Here is a 26,621-nt window from a genome sequence, read left to right as displayed (position 1 = left end):
GTGTAACCGCGTCCCGCCTCTCCGCGTAACCGCCCCGCGCCACGAGGGGCTTGGAGCGGCGGTGCCCCGTCTCCGTCGCATTTTCCGGCACCAGAAGGGGGAATTTTAACTCCCGGCGCAAACCGGGCGGGACGGGGGTTAAAATCGAGCTGGCTCCATTTGCCGGTGCGATCCCGTTCTGCGGCAAGGTTTACCTCCGCTGCTTCTGCCGGTGGGTCTCGTTAACAAACACTAATCTTCGGGGTCGTACGGTCCACGCAGTAAGACCCGACGGAGAAGTGGAGACTCCAAAGGGTATGTTCGAACCTTATCTCTGTGAGGCCAGGAGGAGCTGGAGGGCTGCTCCTGGTCCCACAAGAAATGTCAGGGCCGCTGCTGCCCATGGCTACCCCCCACCACGCTCCCCCCACCTCCAGACACAACCGAACCCCTGGACCCAACTGACCTGAATGTAAATGTGACCCAAAAATTTGGCCAGGCCTCTAATGAAGATTCCTGGGTGGGCGGCCTGCAAATTCTGCTGGTTAAAACACCCCCGCAAGGGTCAGCAATAACTGTGGTAAAGAAATAGAAGATCCCTCTACAGTGACCCATCAAACACTCCCAGGGCAGGTACAGGGTTAGATACAGAGTAAAGCTCCCTCTACACTGTCACATCAAACACTCCCAGGGCAGGTACAGCACGGGTTAGATACAGAGTAAAGCTCCCTCTACACTGTCCCATCAAACACTCCCAGGGCAGGTACAGCACGGGTTAGATACAGAGTAAAGCTCCCTCTACACTGTCCCATCAAACACTCCCAGGGCAGGTACAGCACGGGTTAGATACAGAGTAAAGCTCCCTCTACACTGTCCCATCAAACACTCCCAGGGCAGGTACAGGGTTAGATACAGAGTAAAGCTCCCTCTACACTGTCCCATCAAACACTCCCAGGGCAGGTACAGGGTTAGATACAGAGTAAAGCTCCCTCTACACTGTCCCATCAAACACTCCCAGGGCAGGTACAGGGTTAGATACAGAGTAAAGCTCCCTCTACACTGTCCCATCAAACACTCCCAGGGCAGGTACAGCACGGGTTAGATACAGAGTAAAGCTCCCTCTACACTGTCCCATCAAACACTCCCAGGGGCAGGTACAGCACGGGTTAGATACAGAGTAAAGCTCCCTCTACACTGTCCCATCAAACACTCCCAGGGCAGGTACAGCACAGGTTAGATACAGAGTAAAGCTCCCTCTACACTGTCCCATCAAACACTCCCAGGGCAGGTACAGCACAGGTTAGATACAGAGTAAAGCTCCCTCTACACTGTTCAATCAATGCACCTCAGCCCCAGAAGGTCACCCTCTCTTGTACCCGTGTACATTTCCCGCACCAGCCATCCTGTGGGTGTCGTCGGTTTGGCAGAAATTACGAGCAATTTTGTGCTGTGGTCACTTGGCTGCTACAAATTGTGTTGAGACTCCCTTAACTGATTTCATGTTGGAACCATTCATTCCACCTCACCAAATCCTTCAATCCCATCCATCCACCTCCTCACCAAATTCCTCCACCCCCAATGACAGACCTAATCTCTTAATCCCACCTAAACACCTCCTCATCAAACACCTCATTCACCAAATCACTCATTTCCATCTGTTCTCCTACCGACCAAACCCCTCAATCCCACCTACCGACCAAACCCCTGAATCCCACCTACCGACCAAACCCCTGAATCCCACCTACCGACCAAACCCCTCAATCCCACCTACCGACCAAACCCCTCAATCCCACCTACCGACCAAACCCCTGAATCCCACCTACCGACCAAACCCCTGAATCCCACCTACTGACCAAACCCCTCAATCCCACCTACCCACTAAACCCCTCAATCCCACCTACCCACTAAACCCCTCAATCCCATCTACCGACCAAACCCCTCAATCCCACCTACCCACTAAACCCCTCAATCCAACCTACCTACTAAACCCCTCAATCCCATCTCCCGACCAAACCCCTCAATCCCACCTACCAACCAAACCCCTCAATCCCACCTACCCACTAAACCCCTCAATCCCACCTACCCACTAAACCCCTCAATCCCATCTACCCACTAAACCCCTCAATCCCATCTCCCGACCAAACCCCTCAATCCCACTTACCAACCAAACTCCTCAATCCCACCTACCGACCAAACCCCTCAATCCCATCTACCCACTAAACCCCTGAATCCCACCTACCCACCAAACCCCTCAATCCCATCTCCAGAACAAATCCATTCCACGTTCAGAATCATATCTAGTTGTCCCTTGAACCTATTAGTGCCGGTCACTCAGAACAATCCCACCTTCCCACCTCATCCTTAAACCCACCTCCCACCTCATCCTTAAACCCACCTCCCCACCTCCTCCTTAAACCCACCTCCCACTTCCCCACCTCATCCTTAAACCCACCTCCCACCTCATCCTTAAACCCACCTCCTCCTTAAACCCACCTCCCCACCTCATTCTAAAACCCACCTCCCCGCCTCATCCTTAAACCCACCTCCCACTTCCCCACCTCATTCTAAAACCCACCTCCTCACCTCATCCTTAAACCCACCTCCCACTTCCCCACCTCATTCTAAAACCCACCTCCCCACCTCATTCTAAAACCCACCTCCCCGCCTCATCCTTAAACCCACCTCCCACTTCCCCACCTCATCCTTAAACCCACCTCCCCACCTCATCCTTAAACCCACCTCCCACCTCATCCTTAAACCCACCTCCCACCTCATCCTTAAACCCACCTCCCACCTCATCCTTAAACCCACCTCCCACCTCATCCTTAAACCCACTTCCCCACCTCCTCCTTAAACCCACCTCCCACTTCCCCACCTCATCCTTAAACCCACCTCCCACTTCCCCACCTCATCCTTAAACCCACCTCCCACCTCCCCACCTCATTCTAAAACCCACCTTATCCTTAAACCCACCACCCCACCTTACCCTTAAACCCACCTCCCCAATTTCTCACCAAATTCTGAAAACCCCGATTGACCATTCTCCACTCTCAGTCTTTTATCCCATCTCCAATATTTTTTATAACTAATAAATGAATGAGCTCAAAGAAAGTAAAAAAACACGTAATGTTTTTTTTATCCCCTAGGATTTTCCTCATGTGATGCTGGCAGCCGTGTCCCGTCGTTTACCTTTAATTCCCGGAAACTCCCTGTGATTATCCGAAGATTGGCAAAGTTACCCTGTCACTGGCTGTGAATTTGGAGGGAATGGAATTTCCGTGAGTAACGGAAACCCCCCTGGGGCGAGGCTCTCTTTCGGCTCATTTGTTCGAGAGCAGGGTGGCGTGATTCAACCCACCTCCTGCTATAAATGGACAACACGAGATAACTCTCCTGAATGAGTGAGTCAGGCAGCGTTTAGAACAGGCTCACGCCTCTGGTACAGGCAGGAGTTTTATTACAAGTGCAGAAGGAGAGGGGAGTGGCTCCTGGGATTTGGGACTCAGTATCGTGACTCTCAGAGTCTGGAGTCTGCTTTTCCCTGTGATTGGAGACTCTCTGTGTCTGCACTCTCTATCTGTGTCTGGAGTCTGCTTTTCCCTGTGATTGGGGACTCTCTGTGTCTGCACTCTCTATCTGTGTCTGGAGTCTGCTTTTCCCTGTGATTGGAGACTCTCTGTGTCTGCACTCTCTATCTGTGTCTGGAGTCTGCTTTTCCCTGAGATTGGGGACTCTCTGTGTCTGCACTCTGTATCTGTGTCTGGAGTCTCCTTTTGCCTGAGATTGGAGACTCTCTGTGTCTGCACTCTCTTGTGTCTGGAGTCTCCTTTTGCCTGAGATTGGAGACTCTCTGTGTCTGCACTCTCTTGTGTCTGGAGTCTCCTTTTGCCTGAGATTGGAGACTCTCTGTGTCTGCACTCTGTATCTGTGTCTGGAGTCTCCTTTTGCCTGAGATTGGAGACTCTCTGTGTCTGCACTCTCTTGTGTCTGGAGTCTGCTTTTCTCTGAGATTGGGGACTCTCTCTCTCTCTCTCTCTGGTGTCTGGACTCTTATCTTCTCCTCTCTCGGCGATGGACCCTCCTCACCGGACTCTGCTCCTCTGCCTTTTGCTCTGCTCCTGGGTCGCGGGTAAGTTTCTCCTAAAGCAGTGTGAGTGTTTCAGTTCAGCCCTGTCCAGACCCGGACCACTAAGCCCCGGCGGCCCGGTAGCACTGAGAGGGAGCGGAGCGGAGTGGGTGGTGGATGCAAGGGGCGACCCGGGACTGTCGGGGGGAGGCAGGGGGGAGTTGATCTGAAGACCCTCCTGGGGGGGGGGGGGGGGAAAGAGAGAGCGAAACAGACCCGGGATTAGAGACCAGAATGGGTAAAAGGGGACTGGGATTTGGGTCCCAGAGGCGATGGGAATCAGACAGTTAAAGGACAGAGATTCCGCTAGTTCAGTGCTACAGATGCAAACCCCAGGTATAGAAATTAACTTCCATTTATTCAACTAGTTTATTAAAAAAATTAAGAGTTTTATAAAATTCACAGGTTCGAGGAGTTGCTAAATAAAGTTTCAGTGCAGTTACCACGCTGTTATCCATCTGTATTTTGGGTGACTAGGTTTCTGTAGGATGTGCCACTTCATCCACCCCCCTCTCTCCCTCTCTCTCTCTTCCCCCCCCCCCCCCCCATTGGGATACCGCAGGCTGAATGAGGAGAGGAGAATGAACACTGAAAATAAGCCAGGATTCTGCTCCTGCTTCCCTCCGACTGCCCTCCCCGCTCTGGCTGTGGAGGACGAACAGGCTTGGGTTGGGATGTGATGCCCGGCACAGTCGAATTGCCCGCCCTGCCACTTGCCCGGCTGCAGACTCCAAAGTAACTATCCCCGAACACGGCTGAGCGTTTACGTCTAGGGGGGGGTTAATATTATTCAAAAGGGCACCTTTTCGACAGACAGAAACTTCTTTGTTGCCCCTTTTAATTGAAGACAGTGCCCCTTTAAGAGTGCAGATGGTTTATTGCAGAAAGGGATCCTCCCAATTCGAAGTTGCTTGATTTAAATTATTTGATCATTCAATTTCTTTAGCATAAAAACACAAATTTGACCCATCAGGCGAAGGCTGTGAGCGTAGCAACAGATAAGAGGGAAAAACCCTTCATTGTGAAGCTTTGCTTGGATCTGGCTTTTGCTCAATGACAGACAGACCGGTGAGTGACTGACACATTGTGTGTGTGCTTTATTCACAGTGTTCAGTAACCGACTCTCGGGGAATGCGGGGGTCACCTGCTGTCAGCGGATTCTACAATCCCAGCTTTCCAAAGCTCAGTTGAAAGTACTGAAAAGCTACGTGCATTTGCCGAGTCATGCAGCCTGCTCCGAGTATCTGCAGTAAGTACCGAGCTGTGTATTTAAATTATGCTCATCGTGGTGCGGTGAGGTCTGAGAGATTACTTCGAGCTGTGTGACACTGGGGGTCCAGTACTGGTGGATACAGGTCTGTCACTGTATAACACTGGGGTACAGTACTGGTGGGTACAGGTCTGTCACTGTATAACACTGGGGTACAGTACTGGTGGGCACAGGTCCCTCACTGTTTTACACTGGGGGTACAGTACTGGTGGGTACAGGTCCCTCACTGTATAACACTGGGGTACAGTACTGGTGGGTACAGGTCTGTCACTGTATAACACTGGGGTGCAGTACTGGTGGGTACAGGTCTGTCACTGTATAACACTGGGGTACAGTACTGGTGGGTACAGGTCTGTCACTGTATAACACTGGGGTACAGTACTGGTGGGTACAGGGGTCTCACTGTTTTACACTGGGGGTACAGTACTGGTGGGCACAGGTCCCTCACTGTTTTACACTGGGGGTACAGTACTGGTGGGTACAGGTCCCTCACTGTATAACACTGGGGTACAGTACTGGTGGGTACAGGTCTGTCACTGTATAACACTGGGGTGCAGTACTGGTGGGTACAGGTCTGTCACTGTATAACACTGGGGTACAGTACTGGTGGGTACAGGTCCCTCACTGTATAACACTCGGGTACAGTACTGGTGGGTACAGGGGTCTCACTGTTTTACACTGGGGGTACAGTACTGGTGGGTACAGGTCTGTCACTGTATAACACTGGGGTGCAGTACTGGTGGGTACAGGTCTGTCACTGTATAACACTGGGGTACAGTACTGGTGGGTACAGGTCCCTCACTGTATAACACTGGGGTACAGTACTGGTGGGTACAGGTCCCTCACTGTATAACACTGGGGTACAGTACTGGTGGGTACAGGTCCCTCACTGTATAACACTGGGGTACAGTACTGGTGGGTACAGGTCTGTCACTGTATAACACTGGGGTGCAGTACTGGTGGGTACAGGTCTGTCACTGTATAACACTGGGGTACAGTACTGGTGGGTACAGGTCCCTCACTGTATAACACTGGGGTGCAGTACTGGTGGGTACAGGTCTGTCACTGTATAACACTGGGGTACAGTACTGGTGGGCACAGGTCCCTCACTGTTTTACACTGGGGGTACAGTACTGGTGGGTACAGGTCCCTCACTGTATAACACTGGGGTACAGTACTGGTGGGTACAGGTCTGTCACTGTATAACACTGGGGTGCAGTACTGGTGGGTACAGGTCTGTCACTGTATAACACTGGGGTACAGTACTGGTGGGTACAGGTCCCTCACTGTATAACACTGGGGTACAGTACTGGTGGGTACAGGGGTCTCACTGTTTTACACTGGGGGTACAGTACTGGTGGGTACAGGGGTCTCACTGTTTTACACTGGGGGTACAGTACTGGTGGGTACAGGTCTGTCACTGTATAACACTGGGGTGCAGTACTGGTGGGTACAGGTCTGTCACTGTATAACAGTGGGGTACAGTACTGGTGGGTACAGGTCCCTCACTGTATAACACTGGGGTACAGTACTGGTGGGTACAGGTCCCTCACTGTATAACACTGGGGTACAGTACTGGTGGGTACAGGTCCCTCACTGTATAACACTGGGGTACAGTACTGGTGGGTACAGGTCCCTCACTGTATAACACTGGGGTACAGTACTGGTGGGTACAGGTCCCTCACTGTATAACACTGGGGTACAGTACTGGTGGGTACAGGTCCCTCACTGTATAACACTGGGGTACAGTACTGGTGGGTACAGGTCTGTCACTGTATAACACTGGGGGTACAGTACTGGTGGGTACAGGTCTGTCACTGTATAACACTGGGGTACAGTACTGGTGGGTACAGGTCCCTCACTGTATAACACTGGGGTACAGTACTGGTGGGTACAGATCTGTCACTGTATAACACTGGGGTACAGTACTGGTGGGTACAGGTCTGTCACTGTTTTACACTGGGGTACAGTACTGGTGGGTACAGATCTGTCACTTGCAGTGGGAGCAATTTGAAGTGTTGAGTTAAATAATAAGCTGTTAAGGATATTTCCTCTGAGCTACAGTATCAGGACAGGGAGTAGAGCTGCTGGTTTGTGGTGTGTGCTGGGGACGTGTTTGAGGGTCTTGTCATCACATGTTGGTCCAGTGGGCTTCCCTCAACCCTCAGTCAACACCAAACAGGACATATTTCATCTTCATTGGCGTTTATTAGGAACAAGAGTCGGCCATTCAGCCCCTCGAGAGCGTTCCGCCATCAATGAGATCATGGCTGATCTGTACCTCAACTCCATTTACCTGTCTTTTGCTCCCTATCCCTCGATACCCTTACCCAACAGAAATTTATCAATCTCAGTCTCTCCACCTCCAAATGACCCCCAGCATCCACAGCCTTTTGGGGGGGAGAGAGAGATCCAGATTTTTTACCACCCTTAGTGTGAACGAGTGTTTCCTGATTTCGCTCCTGAATGGCCCGTCTCGAACTTTAAGATTTTTCCCCCTTGCTCTTGATCGCCCCCCACCAGAGGAAATAGTTTCTCCGTATCTACCCCATCGAATCCATTTTAAACGCCTCGATCAGATCACCCCTCGATCGTCTATACCCCAGAGAATACAAGCCTTTATTGACCTGTTGCCTTTTCAGAATTCAGTTTGTGACGAATTTATTTCTGATTTTCGCAGATTTACCACGTACGCGGGACAGAGCTTCTGCGTGTCGCTGAGAGAGGGCTGGGTGCAGGAAATGAAAGACACTGTCGATTCCCGATCCAAAGGTGAGAATCTCGGGCCCACTTTGACCACCATTGGTCCCGGTCGCAGATTTAATCGGAACGGTTTAGCAACAAGTGAATTGGAGCCTGGTTTAGGAACACTGTTTCTCAAATCACACTACAGGAGCCTACAAGGGCCAAACATCCATTTCGGACACTTTCCTGTTTGTACAAGTGCGATAGTTTGCACCTTTACGATTAGGGTTGCCAACCCTGCGTGTCTTTTTAGTGCCCCTGCGATTTTTCTCCCCGGGTTTGTGTCTTGGAGATTAATCTTCAATTCCAGGAGACTCCAGGACAATCCTGGAGGGTTGGCGACCCTAAACTCAGCATGTCAGTGCCTCAGAATGGGAGGGGGGGGGTGGGGGTTGGTGGGGAAGTGGGGACCAAATTAGGGAGAGGGGACAACTAGCCTTTCCAGACTCCTGTAATGCGTCACCTGCCGGTTAACAGTCGCAGTGGATTAAAGTCATTCATTGCTCGAAGTTTCAATGCAATAGCGTACTACTTATTATTAGGGTTCACTGCTCCGCTCTTCTTAAAGAGGGAATTGCGGGCCACTGAATTGAGTCCTAGGCCGCTAGCCATCCCATCAACAGGAAAAAGAAGTGTTTCATTTTCTAGAGTTGCTGAATTTACCGTGTTGAAAGGACTCGATTTTTGTCCTTTGATGCTCCTTGAAGATATAGCATGAAAATGTCCACAAATTGTTGACCTGACGACAAATATTTTGCGGCCTCAGGTCCGACTGCAAAAGACAGACCGTCCACGGGCTCCCAAACAGGTGCAAAAGAGCAAGCTGAAATCAGAAAAGGAACTCCTCGTCCAGCACCTGTTTCTACATCAGCTCCAACCGGTCCACAAGGCCATAAAGAAACCCGAACATCCAGCTCCTCCGTCACAGCTCTCCCTGGGCAAGAGAGAACCCCTGCCCTTCCATCAATGCCACCTTCTCCTACATCAGCACCACAAGGCCATAAAGCAACCCCATCATCCAGCTCCTCCGTCACAGCTCTCCCTGGGCAAGAGAGAACCCCTGCCCTTCCATCAATGCCACCTTCTCCTACATCAGCACCACAAGGCCATAAAGCAACCCCATCATCCAGCTCCTCCGTCACAGCTCTCCACGGGCAAGAGAGAACCACAACCCTTCAGTCAACACCTCGTCCTTTCACCAGAGCCTTGTTGCCTCCACAAGAGGATGTGGGAACAAGAGAAACAACGAAAGAAACACCGGGAACCAGTCTTCATCCAGGGAGTATTGTAGTCACATCCCGACCAAACAAACACGAGGAAGGAGAGGACAAAACTACAGGATTCACCTACAATCCCAGTAAGAATCATTTTCTGCTGTGTATGTTTGAGAATAACAGCTCCTGTGTGTATTGTAGATATTATAGAATCATACAGCACAGAAGGGGGTTATTCTGGGCAACGCACATTAGGAAGGATATATTGGCCTTGGATGGAGTGCAGCGCAGATTCAACAGAATGTCACCAGGGCTCCAAGGGTTAGATTATGTCCAGTGATTACATAAAGTGGGCTTGTATTCCCTGGAATATAGAAGGTTAAGAGGTGGTCTGATTGAGATTTTTAGGATTTTGAAAGGAATTGATAGGGTAGATAGAGAGAAACTTTTTCCGCTGGTGGGGAAAGTCTAGGACAAGGGGACGTAACCTCAAAATCAGAGCCAGGCCATCAGGAGAGAAGTTAGGAAACACTTCTTCACGCAAAGTGGTGATAGAAGTGAGGAACCCTCTCCCACAGAAAGCAGTAGATGCTATCTCGATTAATAATTTTAAACCTGAGATTGATAGATTTTTGCCAGCCGTGGGTATTAAGGATATGGAGCTGAGACGGGTAGATGCGGAGTTAGGATACAGATCAGCCGTGATCTCATTGAATGGCGGAACAGGCTCGAGGGGCTGAATGGCCTCCTCCTGTTCCTATGTTTACCATTCGGCCCATCCTGCCTGTGCCGGCTCTTTGAAAGATTAATCCCACTCCCCCCTGCTCTTCCCCCACAGCCCTGCAATTTTTCCCCTTCAAATATTCCAATTCCCTTTTCAAAGTTACTATTGAATCTGCTTCCACTGCCCTTTCAGGCAGCGCGTTCCAGATCATCACAACTCGCTGCGTTTAAAAAAAAATCTCCTCCTCTCTCCTCCTGGTTCTTTTGCCAATTATCTTAAATCTGTGTCCTCTGGTTACCGACCCTCCTGCCACTGGAAAGAGTTTCTCCCTATCAAAATGTTTTATGTGTGAATAACTGTAATAGCATTCCACTTGCAAAGCAAGTTCTACACAAGTTACCAGCAAGATTCAGTCTGTTTATTGAAAGAGTTTTGTCTGACAATAATTAGATTTTAAAACCAATTTGCGTTGGTGTTTTAACAGGCTCCACCATGACAGCACATGGAGGCCCGAGACAAGGCGATCAGGTCGAGCCTCAGGTTGGAATCGGCCTGTATCCCGGAGACTCCGACAAGGAACGTGGATCCTCGGGAGAGGCGGATCGGGCCACAAAGGGCCAATGGCTGAAGTTGGGCCTGATCCTAGTGACTGCCGTTCTGCTCCTCGCTGCTGCCATCGCCCTCGTGAGCGTCAAGTTAAAGAAAAGACCAGGTGGGCTAACGAGAGAGACACTGTCCCACGTTCAGTCCCTCTGTGAATGTAGGGAGGGAACGAGGTGGGAGGCCGAGCTTCTCGCAGAATTAAAATAAAAAGTCCTTTACGTGGGGATAGCGAGGCCAACTGGCAGTGGATGGGCGGCTTACTAGGAGCGGGAATGGCAAGTGTTTGGATTCGGCCCATCTAGCCTCTGCTGGCTCTTTCCCTTTTGAAAAGTCCCTATTGAATCTGCTTCCACCACCCTCTCTGACAGCGCGCTCCAAATCATAACCACTCGCTGTGTTTAAAGTGTTTACATTTTTGCATAGAATTGTGTTTTGAAGAAGTTTGATTCAGTTGTTTACGGTTAATGGTCCTGTTGTAAAGTGTTTTTTTTTTTTCCCCTGTTTTTTTATTGCTGTTAGTGCTTGTCACAGACTGAGAGCTGGAAATAACTTTATAAAAAGTCAGCCCAGGGGGCAGGCAGACGTTTCCCGGGGTCTGCCAACAGTCTAAGGGTTAAATTGCGGACTTTAACGTCAAACTTTTGTGTTTTGTTTAGCTGTTGTGGTTGAACTCATCCGATACAGCGAATACAGCGATGCTCGGGATGGAGCTGTTTGAGGAGCAAAGGCAGCGTAAAGCAGGAAGATTTAACGAACTGGAGGACCACTCGTGTGGGCAAACAGATGGACCTTTACCATACTCGATCGTCAGTGGCTGAGCAAAGCAGCGATTGGCGCGAAGAACAGGGAGCCGTTCAAATCGGCCGAGCCATTTTGGAAGACTTTTGGACAAAGTGATTCAGGAAAGTCTTTTGTAGGTGCATTGGGCCAATATCGTAAGATCTGTGCACCTTACTCTCTTTCCCCCTCCTCAGACTTACTTCTGGAGGAGTTGTTTAAAGGGCGTGTTTACTAGATCCGTCCAGAAGAACGTCCAGTGGGTGGGACGCTTTGGTGCGACTCGTTTCTCCGCTCCGCGTTGAACTTAATTTTCGTTCTTTTACCCGAGGGTGGGGGGTGACTTTACGGGCAGCCTTCGTGCCCCCTTCATCACCCCCTCCCCCCCCCCCCCCCCCCCTCCCCCCATCCCCAAGTGGTTCCACTACTACCATTCGCAAAATGCCACTCTCCAAGCTCGGAACTACCACGCAGGGCAGGGGGGGGCAGAGCGGGAGGAGTACTGTGGGAAGCAACCGACCGAAAGTAGCCGAGGAACCAGAGGGCGCAGCCACCCAGGCCGTGAGGAGCTATTGTGTTCATCGAGGCAACCGAACTGAATCCCACGGTTGAATAGCGCCAGAAATCAGTGCGTTTTTGCATCATTTGTACTGTTTGTTATTTTTTACCTGTTCGATTTATTGTCTGTGGACAGTCCCAACACCGGGGTGATTTAAAGGGTCAGCGACGTCTGATCTAGGAGATGCCGATAGACTTCAGCTCACCCTGTCAGCTCACCTCTGCTGTGTTCCGAAGGCTTCGTGTACTGGCTTGTTATTTGTATCGGAATCAAATGCTGAAGGGGAAATATTGTTCAAGCAGCACATGACAGGGAGTCCTGGAACGGGGCAGTGAGACCTGAGGGGCTTGTTTAATATTCAGGGTCTGACAAGCTAGACTTGAGCAGATGTGTGCACACATACCGAGACACAGACAGACAGACAGACAGATGCGGGCATACTGACTGATATATACACACAGGACAGAGAGAGACACACACACACACGCAGGCATACTGACTGATATATACACAGGACAGAGACACAATCATGTACACACACAGGGTCGTACTGACAGATATATACACACAGGACAGAGACACAATCATGTACACACACAGGGTCATACTGACAGATATACACAGGAAGCAATCACAAGATACAGACACAGGGATCCTATCTCCTGACTTATAAAGTCCCCTTTTTGGGAGAGGCCTTTTATTATCAGGTCCACACTAACCTGCTATTTTCTGTTACACTTAGTTGGTTCAAGGTTGTTTCTATAGGTCACAGCCTGTGGTAACAGTGTAGCCTGTTCTACCGGGTCACAATAATTGTGATCACCCCCACCCCCACCCCCCTCCCAATGGTACCTTCTTCTTGAAAGGCTGATTTTTACTGATTTCATTTTATTGAAGTATTCAAACCTCATAACTTTTATTTTTGACCAGTTTATTTAAGATTGGTTTTTACAACCATGATATTGAAATGATTTGACGTGAATTTGTCTTTTAAAGCTACTGTAAAGATGTGTCTTAAATGGTCACAGACTGCACTGTTCTCTTATTAATAAAGATCCTTGGGGAAAGGCAGCATCACTCTCTGTTTTGAATATACTCAATGACTGAGCCTCCACAGCCCTCTGTGTTAGAGAATTCCAAAGATTCACCACCCTCTGAGTGAAGAAATTTCTCCTCATCTCAGTCCTAAATGGCCCACCCTTTATTCTGAGACTGTGACCCCTCGTTCTAGACTCTCCAGCCAGGGGAAACATCCTCCCTGCATCTACCCGGTCAAGCCCTGTAAGAATTTTGTATGTTTCAATGAGATCCCCTCTTATTCTTCGAGACTCTAGAGAATATAAGACCATTCTACTCAATCTCTCCCCATATGACAATCCCACCATTCCAGGAATCAGTCTGGTGAACCTTCGTTGCACTCCCTCTATGGCAAGTATATCCTTTCTTAGGTAAGGAGACCAAAATTGTACACAATACTCCAGGCGCGGTCTCACCAAGGCCCTATATAATTGCAGTAAGACATCTTTACTCCTGTACTCAAATCCTCTTGAAATAAAGGCCAACAATTACATTAATTAAACTGTTCCCTATCCCTAAATTCTCACTGACTGATTTGACAGCTGTTTTGTATTTTTGACTCAATTTAAAAATTCTGATTGCGCCCCATTTATTCCTGTTTGAATCAGAGTCAACATAAGAAGTAGGAGCAGGAGTAGGGCCATTCGGCCCCTCAAACCTGTTCTGCCTTTCAATAAGATCAGGGCCGATCTTTAAGCTGATTCAACAAAAAGCTGATTGGAATTGTTCCCATCAGATAATTTTTAATAACGTATATTGAGACTAGTCTGCTCAATCCTAGTGCAACTTAAGAAACCCATTTCATAAATTATATAAATTTATCAGCCAACATAACATTAAATTGTTACAATTATCCATTTGTTCTGTTTGTTCTATACCCCGATTAATGTTTTCTAAAAAGACGTTCTATTCCATAGAACCACAGAAAAGATACAGCACAGAAGGGGGCCATTTGGCCCATCGTGTCCATGCCGGCTCAAAGAACAACCAGGTGCCCATTCTAATCCCACCTTCCAGCACCCGGTCCGTAGCCCTGCAGCTTACAGCACTTTAGGTGCAGGCCCAGGTACTTTTAAAAAGAGTTGAGGGTCCCTGCCTCTACCACCAATTCAGGCAGTGAATTCCATACACCCACCACCCTCTGGGTAAAAAAGTTTTTCCTCATGTCCCCTCTAATCCTTCCATCAATCAGCTTAAATCGATGTCCTCTAGTTCTTGAACTCTCCGCTAGGGGAAACAGGTACTTCCTGTCTACTCTATCTGGGCCCCTCATAATTTTGTACACCTCAATCAAGTCCCCCCTCAACCTCCTCTGATCCAAGGAAAACAACCCCAGCCTATCCAATCTCTCCTCGTAGATGCAATTTTCAAGCTCTGGCAACATTCTTGTAAATCTTCTCCGCACTCTCTCCACAGCAATTACGTCCTTCCTGTAATGTGGTGACCAGAACTGCGCACAGTACTCCAGCTGTGGCCTTACCAGCGTTTTATACAGTTCCATCATTACATCCCTGCTTTTGCATTCTATACCTTGGCTAATAACAGAGAGCATTCCGTATGCCTTCTTCACAACCTTATCTACCTGTACTGCCACCTTCAGGGACCTGTGCACATGCACTCCAAGGTCTCTCACCTCCTCTGCCCCTCTCAATATATTCCCGTTTACTGCGTATTCCCTTTTACTGTTTGCCCTCCCTTAGTGCATTACCTCACACTTCTCCGGGTTGAACTCCATTTGCCACTTTTCCGCCCACTCCACCAACCCATTGATATCTTGGAGTCTACAGCTATCCTCTTCACTATCAACTACACGGCCAATTTTTGTGTCGTCTGCAAATTTGCCAATCATGCCCCCTACATTCAAGTCCAAATCATTAATATATACCACAAACAGCAAGGGACCCAACACTGAGCCCTGTGGCACATCACTGGAAACGGCTTTCCATTTGGGAATCAAAGTTGATTTTTTTTTACGGTGGGGCATATGGCCTTCACTTCGGTCCACAAACCCAAATTCATTCGGCACATGGCCGAAAAAAATGACAGGGAACACTGACAGACAGTCTCACCAGTCAATGTGAACAAATGTTTTATTGGCCCCGATATTTGCGGGGAGGGTGAGGGGGAGTGTAGGAAAAACTGGGCGAGGCCGGGGATGTGGAGGCCCTGCCGATCTAAACCGCAGGGGTCTCGTTAACGTACCGTAGGGCAGCCTCCCGCCCGGCAGTGTGACAAACGGGCAGGAGAGAACACCAGTGGCAGGAGGCCGCAGCCGGGGATCTTTGGGGACGGTCCCCAGCACTTGGAAGGTCAGCACCGGTCAGCGATTGGGAATGGGGTGGGGTGGGGAGAGGATTGAGATCGGGAGGGCTGGGGGAGCTTTGAGTAACAGGAGGAGAGAAAGAAATAAAGACTTGCATTTATATAGCGCCTACTTCACGATGTCCCAAAGCACTTTACAGCCAATGAAGTACTTTCGCAGTGTAGTCACTGTTGCAATGGAGCAAACGAGGCAGCCAATTTGCGCACAGCAAGATCCCACAAACAGCAATGTGATAATGGTCAGGTAATCTGTTTTAGGCTTTGGTTGAGGGATAAGTATTGGCCCCAGGACACCAGGGAGAACTCCCCTGCTCTTCTTCGAAATAGTGGCCGTGGGATCTTTTACGTCCAGACGAGATGGCAGACGGGGGCCTCGGTTTAACATCTCATCCGAAAGACGGCGCCTCCGACTGTGCAGCACTCTCTCAGCACTGGCACTGGGAGTGTCGGCCTGGATTTTAAAAAAATGCTCAAGTCCCCGCAGTGAGGATTGAACCCATGGATCTTCTGACTCAGAGCATGCTACCCACCGAGCCATGGCTGGCTCAGCTTAAGCCCCTGGTATCGTTCAGGTGAATCTGCACTGCGCCCCCTTCAAGGTCAATATATCCTTCCTGAGGTGCGGTGCCCAGAACTGAACGCAGTTACTCCAGACGGGGTCTGACCAAGGCCCTGTACAGCAAAAGACTCCCAGTCTAAGAAACTGCTTCAGAGAACAAGGGAACAATACTCTAAGGGGCCAAGAAAGCGAGGCCCTCTCTGCCCCTTACTGAGTGATTCCACAAATCCCCCCCCGGGGTTCTCCCAGATAACAGCTGGGATTGGTCCATTTCCTTCATCAGTGAGTTATGATTCATATTCAAAATCCCTCTGAGTCTCCACTACAAAGGGTTTCCCCACAGGATCGCTGCAGGGAATTTCTGGAAAAAAACTCGCCCGCTTGCAAGGGGCTGTCCCCAATTAAAACCACTAGATATTGTTCCTGGATCATGAACAGAAAGGTCACGCACATTGCCCATTGAGAGAGAGACAGAGAGAGAGATGGTGAGAGAGACACACACAGATAGACACACACACACACACACACAGATAGAGAGAGAGTCACACACAGATAGACACACACACACACAGATAGAGAGAGAGTCACACACACACACACAGATAGAAAGAGAGTCACACACAGATAGACACACACACACACACAGATAGAGAGAGAGACACACACAGATAGACACACACACACACACACAGATAGAGAGAGAGTCACACACAGATAGACACACTCACACACACACACACAGATAGAGAGAGAGTCACACACAGATAGACACACACACACACACACACACACAGATAGAGAGAGAGTCACACACAGATAGACACACACACACACACACAGATAGAGAGAGAGACACACACAGATAGACACACTCACACACACACAGATAGAGAGAGAGACACAGATAGAGAGAGAGAGACACACACACAGAGTTAGAGACACATACAGATAGAAAGAGAGAGACACACACAGAGATAGAGAGACACACACAGATTGAGAGAGAGACACACATAGAGAGAGAGACACACAGATAGAAAGAGAGAGACACACACAGAGATAGAGAGACACACACAGATTGAGAGAGAGACACATATAGAGAGAGAGACACACAGATAGAAAGAGAGAGACACATATAGAGAAAGAGACACACACAGGTAGAGAGAGACACACAGAGATAGAGAGAGAGACACACACCTATAGAGAGACACACAGATAGAAAGAGAGAGACACATGTAGAGAGAGACACACGCAGATAGATAGAGACACACACAGAGATAGAGAGACACACAGAGATAGAGAGAGGGAGACACACATAGAGACGGGGACCCACCGAGGTTTGTGTATCTGCGCTGGTGGATGGCTCCCTCAGATGTGACGGTGCCCCCTCAGAGGCCGGCAGGTCTTCTGAGGAATCGCCCTCCGCCGTCACGGTGGTCGCTGAAGGCCCTGCAAGAGAACAGAAGGCGACATTGAGTATGATGACAGATGTTGAGGTGCTGAAGATGGCGAGGCATGTTAACATCATTTGCTATTGTGAGTGCTGAATATTAAAGTTCTGTCACCAGCCGTTTGTCGGGTGGCAGTCTCGGCGTCCCCGACGGACAGGCACTCGAGGGTACGGCTCAATTCAAGAGCCTCCTGCTCCGCGTCCGTGAGGACGACCTGATGTTGCGGCCCCCCTCTGGTCTTCACCCTCTCCCGTGCATTCTGGGCTCTCTTCTCCTATAAGGGGAGAAAGTAGAGAGGCGTGAGTGAGTGATGGCGATGTGGCCAACCGCTGAACGCATTGGTTTGGGTGAGGCTGACCGTAAAAGAGATGCATCAGAGGGTGAGTATAAGACAGAGCCATGAGATTGTATGAGGACTGGGTTGAGTGGTAGTGGTGGGATGAGTACTGGGGAGGTGAGTAAGTGCAGGTAAGATGAGGATGAGGTTTGAGTGGGTGCGAGGAGTGATGTGATAGAGTAGTGTTGGCAGTGCAGAAGGAGTTGTGGGGTGGGGGCAGTGATGTGGCAGACGGAGTGTAGGGGAACGAGTAAGTGTACTCACTTTGGCTGACCTGGTTAGGTCATTGAAACGCTTCCTGCACTGTATCCAGGTGCGTGATACGCTGCTGCTGCTGGTGACCTCCTCTGCCACCTCGAGCCAGGCCTTCTTGGTGGCAGAGGCAGGCCGCTTCCTCCCATCCGCTGGGTGGAAATTATCCCTCCTCCTCCTCACCCCATCCACTGGAGTGAGGCATCGGTAAATCTGGGAGCAGCCTTTCCCCTGGGCTGCTCCATTCTGTAATTTTGGTTGTTTGCTGCAGGAGCAGCATCGGAGGACTGCCCCTTTAAATAGGGCTCCTCCAGCTGGCAGCCTGTGATGCGGGTGCGCAGTCCGCCCGCTGCGCAGGTTGACGACGGGAAACCCGGAAGCCACGGTAAGCGGCTCCAATTTATCCGCGATCGAGTGGGGAACGGACGGATTTTATTCGTTCGCCCCCCCCCCTGCTGCCATCCCGCCCCCCCCTGGTAATATCGGGGCCTTAGACACCCCAGCCCTAGGGGGTGATCTTCAGATTGGGGCAGAACGAACGTGACAAAAATCAAAAGCACTGAACCCACATCGCAAGAGTCACATTTGGCCTCGTGACCCAGATGTCTACCTTTCTTACTCCAGATGTTTTGGCTTCTGTATTTTCGGCCACAAGCGTAGGTAAGTCCTCACTCCAAGCGGCCCTGACTGGATCTTCACTGGCCCCGATATCCAGGCGAGCTTTGATAGAATGCCCAGGATAATGAACAGAAAACCCTTTTTTTTAAGCTACTCGATCCATAAGGTTCTCCTCGTCCTCAGAGGGCAGCAGTGTGATACTGACCGACCTTGTCCTAGGCTTCGACTACCAAGCAAAGCTATTGAACAAGTGACGTCAAAGCGGTTTGCGTGAGCCCCCATCACTGGACTCAATCCTCACCCCTTCCACTGCCAGCGTACCCTGGCTGCTGTATGTACAATCTACAGGATGCACTGCACCTTCTCAAGGGGCAATTAGGGATGGGCAATAAATGCCGGCCTTGCCAGCGACGCCCGCATCCCATGAACGAATAAAAAAAACTCGCCAACGGTCGCTTTGACTGCAGTTCCCTCCCCTCCGACCTCCACTGCCGTGAGGGACAAGAGTAGCTGTGTGGTGGGAACACCATCGCCTCCGAGATCCCCTTCAAGTCACCCACCACCCCGGCTTGGTCGTGCGTCGCCATTTCTTGAGCATTGCTGGGATTTTTCCCGTCCTAACGCCATTGCGGGAGCGTCATCGGTGCAGGGAGCGCAGTTGGTCCAAAGAGAGGCCTACCACCACCTTCTCGAGGCAACCAGGGAATGGGCAATAAATTTTAGCCTGGTCAACGCTGCCCACATCCGAGAAACAAGAGCTTGAACAGTCTAGCTTAAAGCACGAAAGTCAACAAATTACATGGTGTAATTGTTTGCCTTCAAGCCATCGACTCAAAGACCAGACCAAAACTGTCCTTACAAGATTATGAGGGGCACAGATAGGATGGATACTAAGGAGCTTTTTCCCTTCGTTGAGGGTTCTATAACAAGGGGGCATAGATTCAAGGTAAAAGGCGGGAGGTTTAGAGGGGATTTGAGAGAGAACTTTTTCACCCAGAGGGTGGTTGGAGTCTGGAACTCACTGCCTGAAAGGGTTGTGGAGGCAGGAACCCTCACAACATTCAAGAAGCATTTGGATGAGCACTTGAAATGCCATAGCATACAAGGCTACGGACCAAATGCTGGAATATGGGATTAGAGTAGACAGGGCTGATGGCCGGCGCGGACACGATGGGCCGAAGGGCCTCTATCCGTGCTGTATAACTCTATGACTCTATGACTAAGATTTGCATTGATTTAGGCCAGGGGATTTTTTTTTTTCTATTCGTTCATGGGGGTCGCTGGCGAGGCCGGCATTTATTGCCCATCCCTAATTGCCCTTGAGAAGGTGGTGGTGAGCCGCCTTCTTGAACCGCTGCAGTCCGTGTGGTGAAGGTTCTCCCACAGTGCTGTTAGGAAGGGAGAGCCTGTTAGGATATGATTCTGATTGAGGCTGGGTTTTAACACTTTATGTGTCGTGACTGAGCGACAGGCCAAGCTAACCCTAGACTAAAAATCATTTATTTCCGTCACGCCAGCGCGCAGGTCCCGAGACAGTCAGAAAGGATAAAATAAACGTACATTTGGATGTGCAGTTGGACATTGGTCCACTGAGCCTGTCACACACCTCGATACACAGTAACTTTAAATGCTTCAGGGCCAGGTGAACAGTGGGGGTCAGCAATTAGCTGGGGGACTGCGTATTGGATAGGAACATAAGAACAGGAGTAGGCCATTCAGCCCCTCGTGCCTGCTCCGCCATTTGATTAGATCATGGCTGATCTGTGATCTAACTCCATATACCTGCCTTTGGCCCATATCCTTTGGTTGCCAAAAAGCTATCTATCTCAGATTTAAATTTAGCAATTGAGCTAGTATCAATTGCCATTTGCGGAAGAGAGTTCCAAACTTCTACCACCCTTTGTGTGTAGAAATGTTTTCTAATCTCACTCCTGAAAGGTCTGGCTCTAATTTTTAGACTGTGCCCCCTACTCCTAGAATCCCCAACCAGCGGAAATAGTTTCTCTCTATCCACCCTATCCGTTCCCCTCAATATCATAAACTTCGATCAGATCACCCCTTAACCTTCGAAACTCTAGAGAATACAACCCCAATTTGTGTAATTAATAATCCTTAACCCTTTTAGGAACAGATTTGAGAAAGCTAGAGACAGTAACACGTCTGAGAATTAACTTTGTTTATTAACGTTTCAAAACATCCATCTTAAGACTACACACAGAGCAGAACACGCAGTCCTACATCTAGAAATTCACATGTATCTCACCGGGAAACGTGAGTAATTGTCTGTCCAGGCTGTTCAGGTAGCTAAAGTTCCAAACTGAGTTTTGCTTGGAGACCTTCTTTTATATCATTTTTGAAAAAACAATCATGCATTGTTTAATTCTTGCTGAGCAGGGGAGTTCTCCCCGGTCTCCTGGACAATATTTAACCCTGAACCAACAACTAAAAACACATCACATTTTGTGGGATCTTGCTGTGCGCGAATTGGCTGCCACGTTTCCTACATTACAACAGTGGCTAAACTTAGAGGTGACCTGATAGAGGTCTATAAAATAATGAAAGGGCTGGACAATCTCCCTATTGATGGATTATTCCAGTGTAACAGTTTGGGGAGATCCGGAGGACCCGAGTTTAAACAATGGGAGAGTAGGGATAGACTGGGTGTTGGGAGGTTCCTCTCTTCCCAGAGAGCAGTGAGCCTCTGGAATGTGTTGCCGGCTGGTGTGGTGAGTGCCGACTCTCTGCTTTCCAGGGGGGAGCTGGCCCAGTTCCTGACTGGGGCAGAGATCCCATCATATACAAGGTAAGTGTCTCTACAGATAACACTTGGTCCATGTGATCTCCTGGGCTGGTTTCGATCGCCTGAGGGGGGTGGGGGGGCGGAGAGGAATTTTCCAGGGTATTTCTTCCTTTATTGGCCCTGTTTTTTTTTCTCTATTTTCTTTCCTCTCTTCCAGGAGATTATTTGGCTCCGGGGGTGGGGGGGCGGAAGGGAGGATGTCTTTAGTCACGATGGTCCAGGCACCATGGGATGGGCCAGCTGAACATTTCCAGCCCATCAATTTCATATGTTCAATGGTGCTTAATTTTTCTTTTATTCGTTCATGGGATGTGGGCATCGCTGGCGAGGCCGGCATTTATTGCCCATCTCTAATTGCCCTTGAGAAGGTGGTGGTGAGCCGCCTTCTTGAACCGCTGCAGTCCGTGTGGTGAAGGTTCTTACACAGTGCTGTTAGGAAGGGAGTTCCAGGATTTTGACCCAGCGACGATGAAGGAACGGCCGATATATTTCCAAGTCGGGATGGAGTGTGACTTGGAGGGGAACGTGCAGGTGGTGTTCTTCCCATGCTGCTCTTGTCCTTCTAGGTGGTGGAGGTCGCGGGTTTGGGAGGTGCTGTCGAAGAAGCCTTGGCGAGTTGCTGCAGTGCATCCTGTGGATGGTACACACTGCAGCCACTGTGCGCCGGTGGTGAAGGGAGTGAATGTTTAGGGTGGTAGATGGGGTGCCAATCTAGCGGGCTGCTTTGTCCTGGATGGTGTCGAGCTTCTTGAGTGTTGTTGGAGCTGCACTCATCCAGGCAAGTGGAGAGTATTCCATCACACTCCTGACTTGTGCCTTGTAGATGGTGGAAAGGCTTTGGGGAGTCAGGAGGTGAGTCACTCGCCACAGAATACCCAGCCTCTGACCTGCTCTTGTAGCCACAGTATTTATATGGCTGGTCCAGTTAAGTTTCTGGTCAACGGTGACCCCCCAGGATGTTGATGGTGGGGGATTCGGCGATGGTAATGCCGTTGAATGTCAAGGGGAGGTGGTTAGACTCTCTCTTGTTGGAGATGGTCATTGCCTGGCACTTGTCTGGCGTGAATGTTACTTGCCACTTATCAGCCCAAGCCTGGATGTTGTCCAGGTCTTGCTGCATGCGGGCTCGGACTGCTTCATTATTTGAGGGGTTGCGAATGGAACTGAACACTGTGCAATCATCAGCGAACATCCCCATTTCTAACCTTATGATGGAGGGAAGGTCATTGATGAAGCAGCTGAAGATGGTTGGGCCTGGGACACTGCCCTGAGGAACTCCTGCAGCAATGCCCTTGGTTGTAAAGCACTTTGGGACATTCTGAGGTCGTGAAAGGTGCTATATAAATGAAAGTTCTTTCTTTATTGGGAATTTTATGACCCTTAGATCATGGAACAAACTGCTGAATACACACTACCATAATGGGGCCTCCATCTGGTCATGGTCCTGTTTCTAATGTCTAAAGTTTCATCCTTCTCCAAAGTTACCTCAGTGTCATTCTGATCAAAAGATAAGATTTGCAAAGCATACAGTTTAAACCAGTTCTGCCTACATTAGCTGGTGTGTCATTAATCTGTACTAAAGCACTGTAAAAAAACAAACCTATCTATGTTTTCACAGTCTGCACAGGATGGCCTCCGGTTAATGAAACACGCAGAACAAACAGACAATAGGAAACACACACTTAGTTTAAAATAGTTTGGCGTCTCTTTGTTGTCCCAGGGGGATGCAGCTCATGTATCTGTAGGACCAATCAACAACCCCGACCCAGAGCGTGTCCGAAAGATGCCGGGGCATCGGGAGAGGGAAGTCCACGGTCACCCCTCTCAGACTGGTGGCTTTTCACTGTTGCGTATCATTGTTTCCTGGGCTGCACGCTCCTCCCAGCTACGTTGCTCGCAACCTGAAAGATGGATGAAAGACGTCATCAAATCTAGTGCCCAAGCTCAGGTACTCTGCGTATAACATTGTAAAAGGTCACAAATCTGTACCTCTGAGGCGTCTCGTGAGCTTGCAAAAAAAAAACAAAATAAAAAAATCGACTGCCTGTTATATACAAGTTATATTTAGCAGCGAGAATTTAATTTTAGCTTCAAGGATATTACATAGAATTACATGGAATTTACAGCACAGAAACAGGCCATTCGGCCCAACTGGCCTGTGCCAGTGTTTATGCTCCACACGAGCCTCCTCCCTCCCGACTTCATCTCACCCTATCAATATATCCTTCTATTCCCTTCTCCCTCATATACCTTCTCCTTAAAGAAAAGAGAGACTTGCATTTATATAACGCCTTTCATGACCTCAGGACGTCCCAAAGCATTTTACGGCCAATGAAGTATTTTCGAAGTGTAGTCCACTGTTGTAAATGTGGGAAACGCTGCAGCCAATTTGCGCACAGCAAGATCCCACAAACAGCAATGAAACAACCAGATCATCTGTTTTAGAGACGTTGGTTGAGGGATACATTTTGGCCAGGACACTGGGGAGAACTCCCCCTGCTCTTCTTCGAAATAGCGGCCGTGGGATCTTTTACCTCCACCTGAGAGGGCAGACGGGGCCTCGGTTTAACGTCTCATCCGAAAGACGGCATCTCCGACAGTGCAGCACTCCCTCAGTACTGCGCTGGGAGTGTCAGCCGATGGGCTCAAGTCTTAAATGCATCTGTGCTATTCGCCTCAACTACTCCTTGTGGGAGCGGGGGCTCTAACACATATATTCAGAACCTCTCTGGCCACAGGGGATGTGCCAGAGGACTGGAGAACCGCTAATGTAGTACCATTATTCAAGAAGGGGAGTAGGGAAAAACCGGGGAACTACAGGCCAGTGAGCCTAACATCAGTGGTAGGAAAATTATTGGAAAAAATTCTGAAGGACAAAATTAGTCTCCACTTGGAGAAGCAAGGATTAATCAGGGATAGTCAACATGGCTTTGTCAAGGGAAGATCATGTCTGACTAATTTGATTGAATTTTTTGAGGGGGTGACTAGGCGTGTGGATGAGGGTAACGCAGTGGATGTGGTATACATGGATTTCAGTAAGGCCTTCGATAAAGTCCCGCACAGGAGACTGGTCAAGAAGGTACAAGCCCATGGAGTCCAGGGTGCCTTGGCACTTTGGATACAAAACTGGCTTAGTGGCAGAAGGCAGAGGGTGATGGTCGAAGGTTGTTTTTGTGACTGGAAGCCTGTGGCCAGTGGGGTACCACAGGGATCTGTGCTGGGGCCCTTGCTGTTTGTGGTCTACATTAACGACTTGGATATGAATGTAAAAGGTATGATCAGTAAGTTCGCTGATGATACAAAAATTGGTAGGGTGGTAAATAGCGAGGAGGATAGCCTCAGTCTGCAGGACGATATAGATGGGTTGGTCAGATGGGCGGAACAGTGGCAAATGGAATTTAACCTGGAAAAGTGCGAGGTGATGCACTTTGGAGGGACTAACAAGGCAAGGGAATACACAATGAATGGGAGGACCCTAGGCAAGACAGAGGGTCAGAGGGATCTTGGTGTGCAAGTTCACAGATCCCTGAAGGCGGCGGAACAGGTAGATAAGGTGGTAAAGAAAGCATATGGGATACTTGCCTTTATTAGCCGAGGCATAGAATATAAGAGCAAGGAGGTTATGATGGAGCTGTATAAAACACTGGTTAGGCCACAGCTGGAGTACTGTGTGCAGTTCCGGTCGCCACACTACAGGAAGGATGTGATCGCTTTGGAGAGGGTGCAGAGGAGATTCACCAGGATGTTACCAGGGCTGGAGCGCTTCAGCTATGAAGAGAGACTGGGAAGATTGGGTTTGTTTTCCTTGGAGCAGAGGAGGCTGAGGGGGGACATGATTGAGGTGTACAAAATTATGAGGGGCACAGATAGGATGGATACTAAGGAGCTTTTTCCCTTCGTTGAGGGTTCTATAACAAGGGGGCATAGATTCAAGGTAAAAGGCGGGAGGTTCAGAGGGGATTTGAGAAAGAACTTTTTCACCCAGAGGGTGGTTGGAGTCTGGAACTCACTGCCTGAGAGGGTCGTGGAGGCAGGAACCCTCACAACATTCAAGAAGCATTTGGATGAGCACTTGAAATGCCATAGCATACAAGGCTACGGACCAAATGCTGGAATATGGGATTAGAGTAGACAGGGCTTGATGGCCGGCGCGGACACGATGGGCCGAAGGGCCTCTATCCGTGCTGTATGACTCTATGACTCTATGATTCTGTCCACTCTCTGGGTAAAGAGGTTTCTCCTGGAGAAACAACTAATGTTTGCTGCCATCTTGACTTAGCCTCCATGGATCAGAGAGCCAAAGCAATACCAGGAGGTCAGCGAGTGTCCAGCACCTGTCTCATTTGATTAGCAGGCACTGTACTACCACTAGGCCATGTTCTACCCTCCTCCCAAGCTACTTATACAGCCCCCCCAGGAAACTGTCCCTCTCCCACCTCCTTTCGTTACCGATGAGATCCTACAATTGACCTCAGTCTCCTGGGTAAGGGAAGGGAAGACTGACCGTCATTTACGCTCCTGATCACAATCCAGCAGCCCCTGGGGAGGGGAGGGGGGGCGAGGAGAGCAGAATGTGATGCCCCCCACGGTTGAATAGCCAGGTAACACTCACCACCAAAGCACATGCATCAGTGATGGCTGGTTGGGTGAGGCACTAGAGCAGGGCCAGGGCCTCTGGAACCAGCAAGGAATCACCGCCAGCCCTGCATGCCACCAACGTCACTCATTTTCCCTTCATTCTTCACTGCAACAAACCTATGGCCGGTTAGACAAAATGGTGGCAAGACTGGGGCGGGGGTGGGGGGAGTAGGGCAATGGGGCTTTGCCATTTTATAAATCCAAGGAGGAATTCGGGAGAAACCTCTTTACCCAGAGAGTGGTGAGAATGTGGAACTCGGTACCACATCACACCCAACCCAGCCATCACTGATGTGTGTGTGTGTGGTGAGTGTTGTCCGGCTATTCATCTGCAGGGGGCATCGCATTCTGTTGCGGAGTTGAGGCGAATAGCGTAGATGCATTTAAGGGGAAGCTGGATAAACACATGAGGGAGAGAGGAATAGAAGGATATGCCGATAGGGTGAGATGAAGTAGGGAGGGAGGGGGCCAGCCTGGAGCTTCAACACCGGCATGGGCCAGTTGGGCCGAATGGCCTGTTCCTGTGCATTAAATTCTATGTAATTTTACAAAGGGACGGATCACTGGGACTGG

General features: G+C 49.6%; 2 protein-coding genes across 3 annotated transcripts in view; one reads left to right on the top strand and one right to left on the bottom strand.

The window, feature by feature from the left end:
* Positions 1 to 3,327: 3,327 nt before the first annotated feature.
* On the top strand, positions 3,328 to 13,056 carry LOC137312036 (polycystin-1-like protein 3). 2 transcript variants are annotated; one of them, XM_067978827.1, is made up of 6 exons: positions 3,337 to 4,108; positions 5,213 to 5,354; positions 8,056 to 8,147; positions 8,887 to 9,477; positions 10,543 to 10,770; positions 11,318 to 13,056. In XM_067978827.1, exons 1-6 carry the CDS (start codon positions 4,051 to 4,053, stop codon positions 11,377 to 11,379), a joined length of 1,173 nt encoding a protein of 390 aa, XP_067834928.1. In that variant the 5' UTR covers positions 3,337 to 4,050; the 3' UTR covers positions 11,380 to 13,056. The 2 variants fall into 2 exon arrangements, with proteins under 2 accessions (XP_067834929.1, XP_067834928.1); XM_067978828.1 differs by lacking the exon at positions 8,887 to 9,477 and having other exon boundaries at positions 3,328 to 4,108.
* Positions 13,057 to 20,771: 7,715 nt separating this feature from the next.
* LOC137312029 (CD276 antigen-like) overlaps positions 20,772 to 26,621 on the bottom strand; it is a 19,469-nt gene continuing 13,619 nt past the window's right edge. The window contains exon 4 of the mRNA XM_067978819.1: positions 20,772 to 23,311. Within this exon, the coding sequence (XP_067834920.1) occupies positions 23,235 to 23,311 (77 nt within the window). The 3' untranslated portion in view covers positions 20,772 to 23,234. The remainder of the gene's footprint in view (positions 23,312 to 26,621) is intronic.

Source organism: Heptranchias perlo, unplaced genomic scaffold (genome assembly GCF_035084215.1).
Source record: "Heptranchias perlo isolate sHepPer1 unplaced genomic scaffold, sHepPer1.hap1 HAP1_SCAFFOLD_392, whole genome shotgun sequence".
NCBI classification, from domain to species: Eukaryota; Metazoa; Chordata; class Chondrichthyes; order Hexanchiformes; family Hexanchidae; genus Heptranchias; species Heptranchias perlo.
Note: the sequence above shows the minus strand (reverse complement) of the source record. Positions and strands in the feature narration are given on the sequence as shown.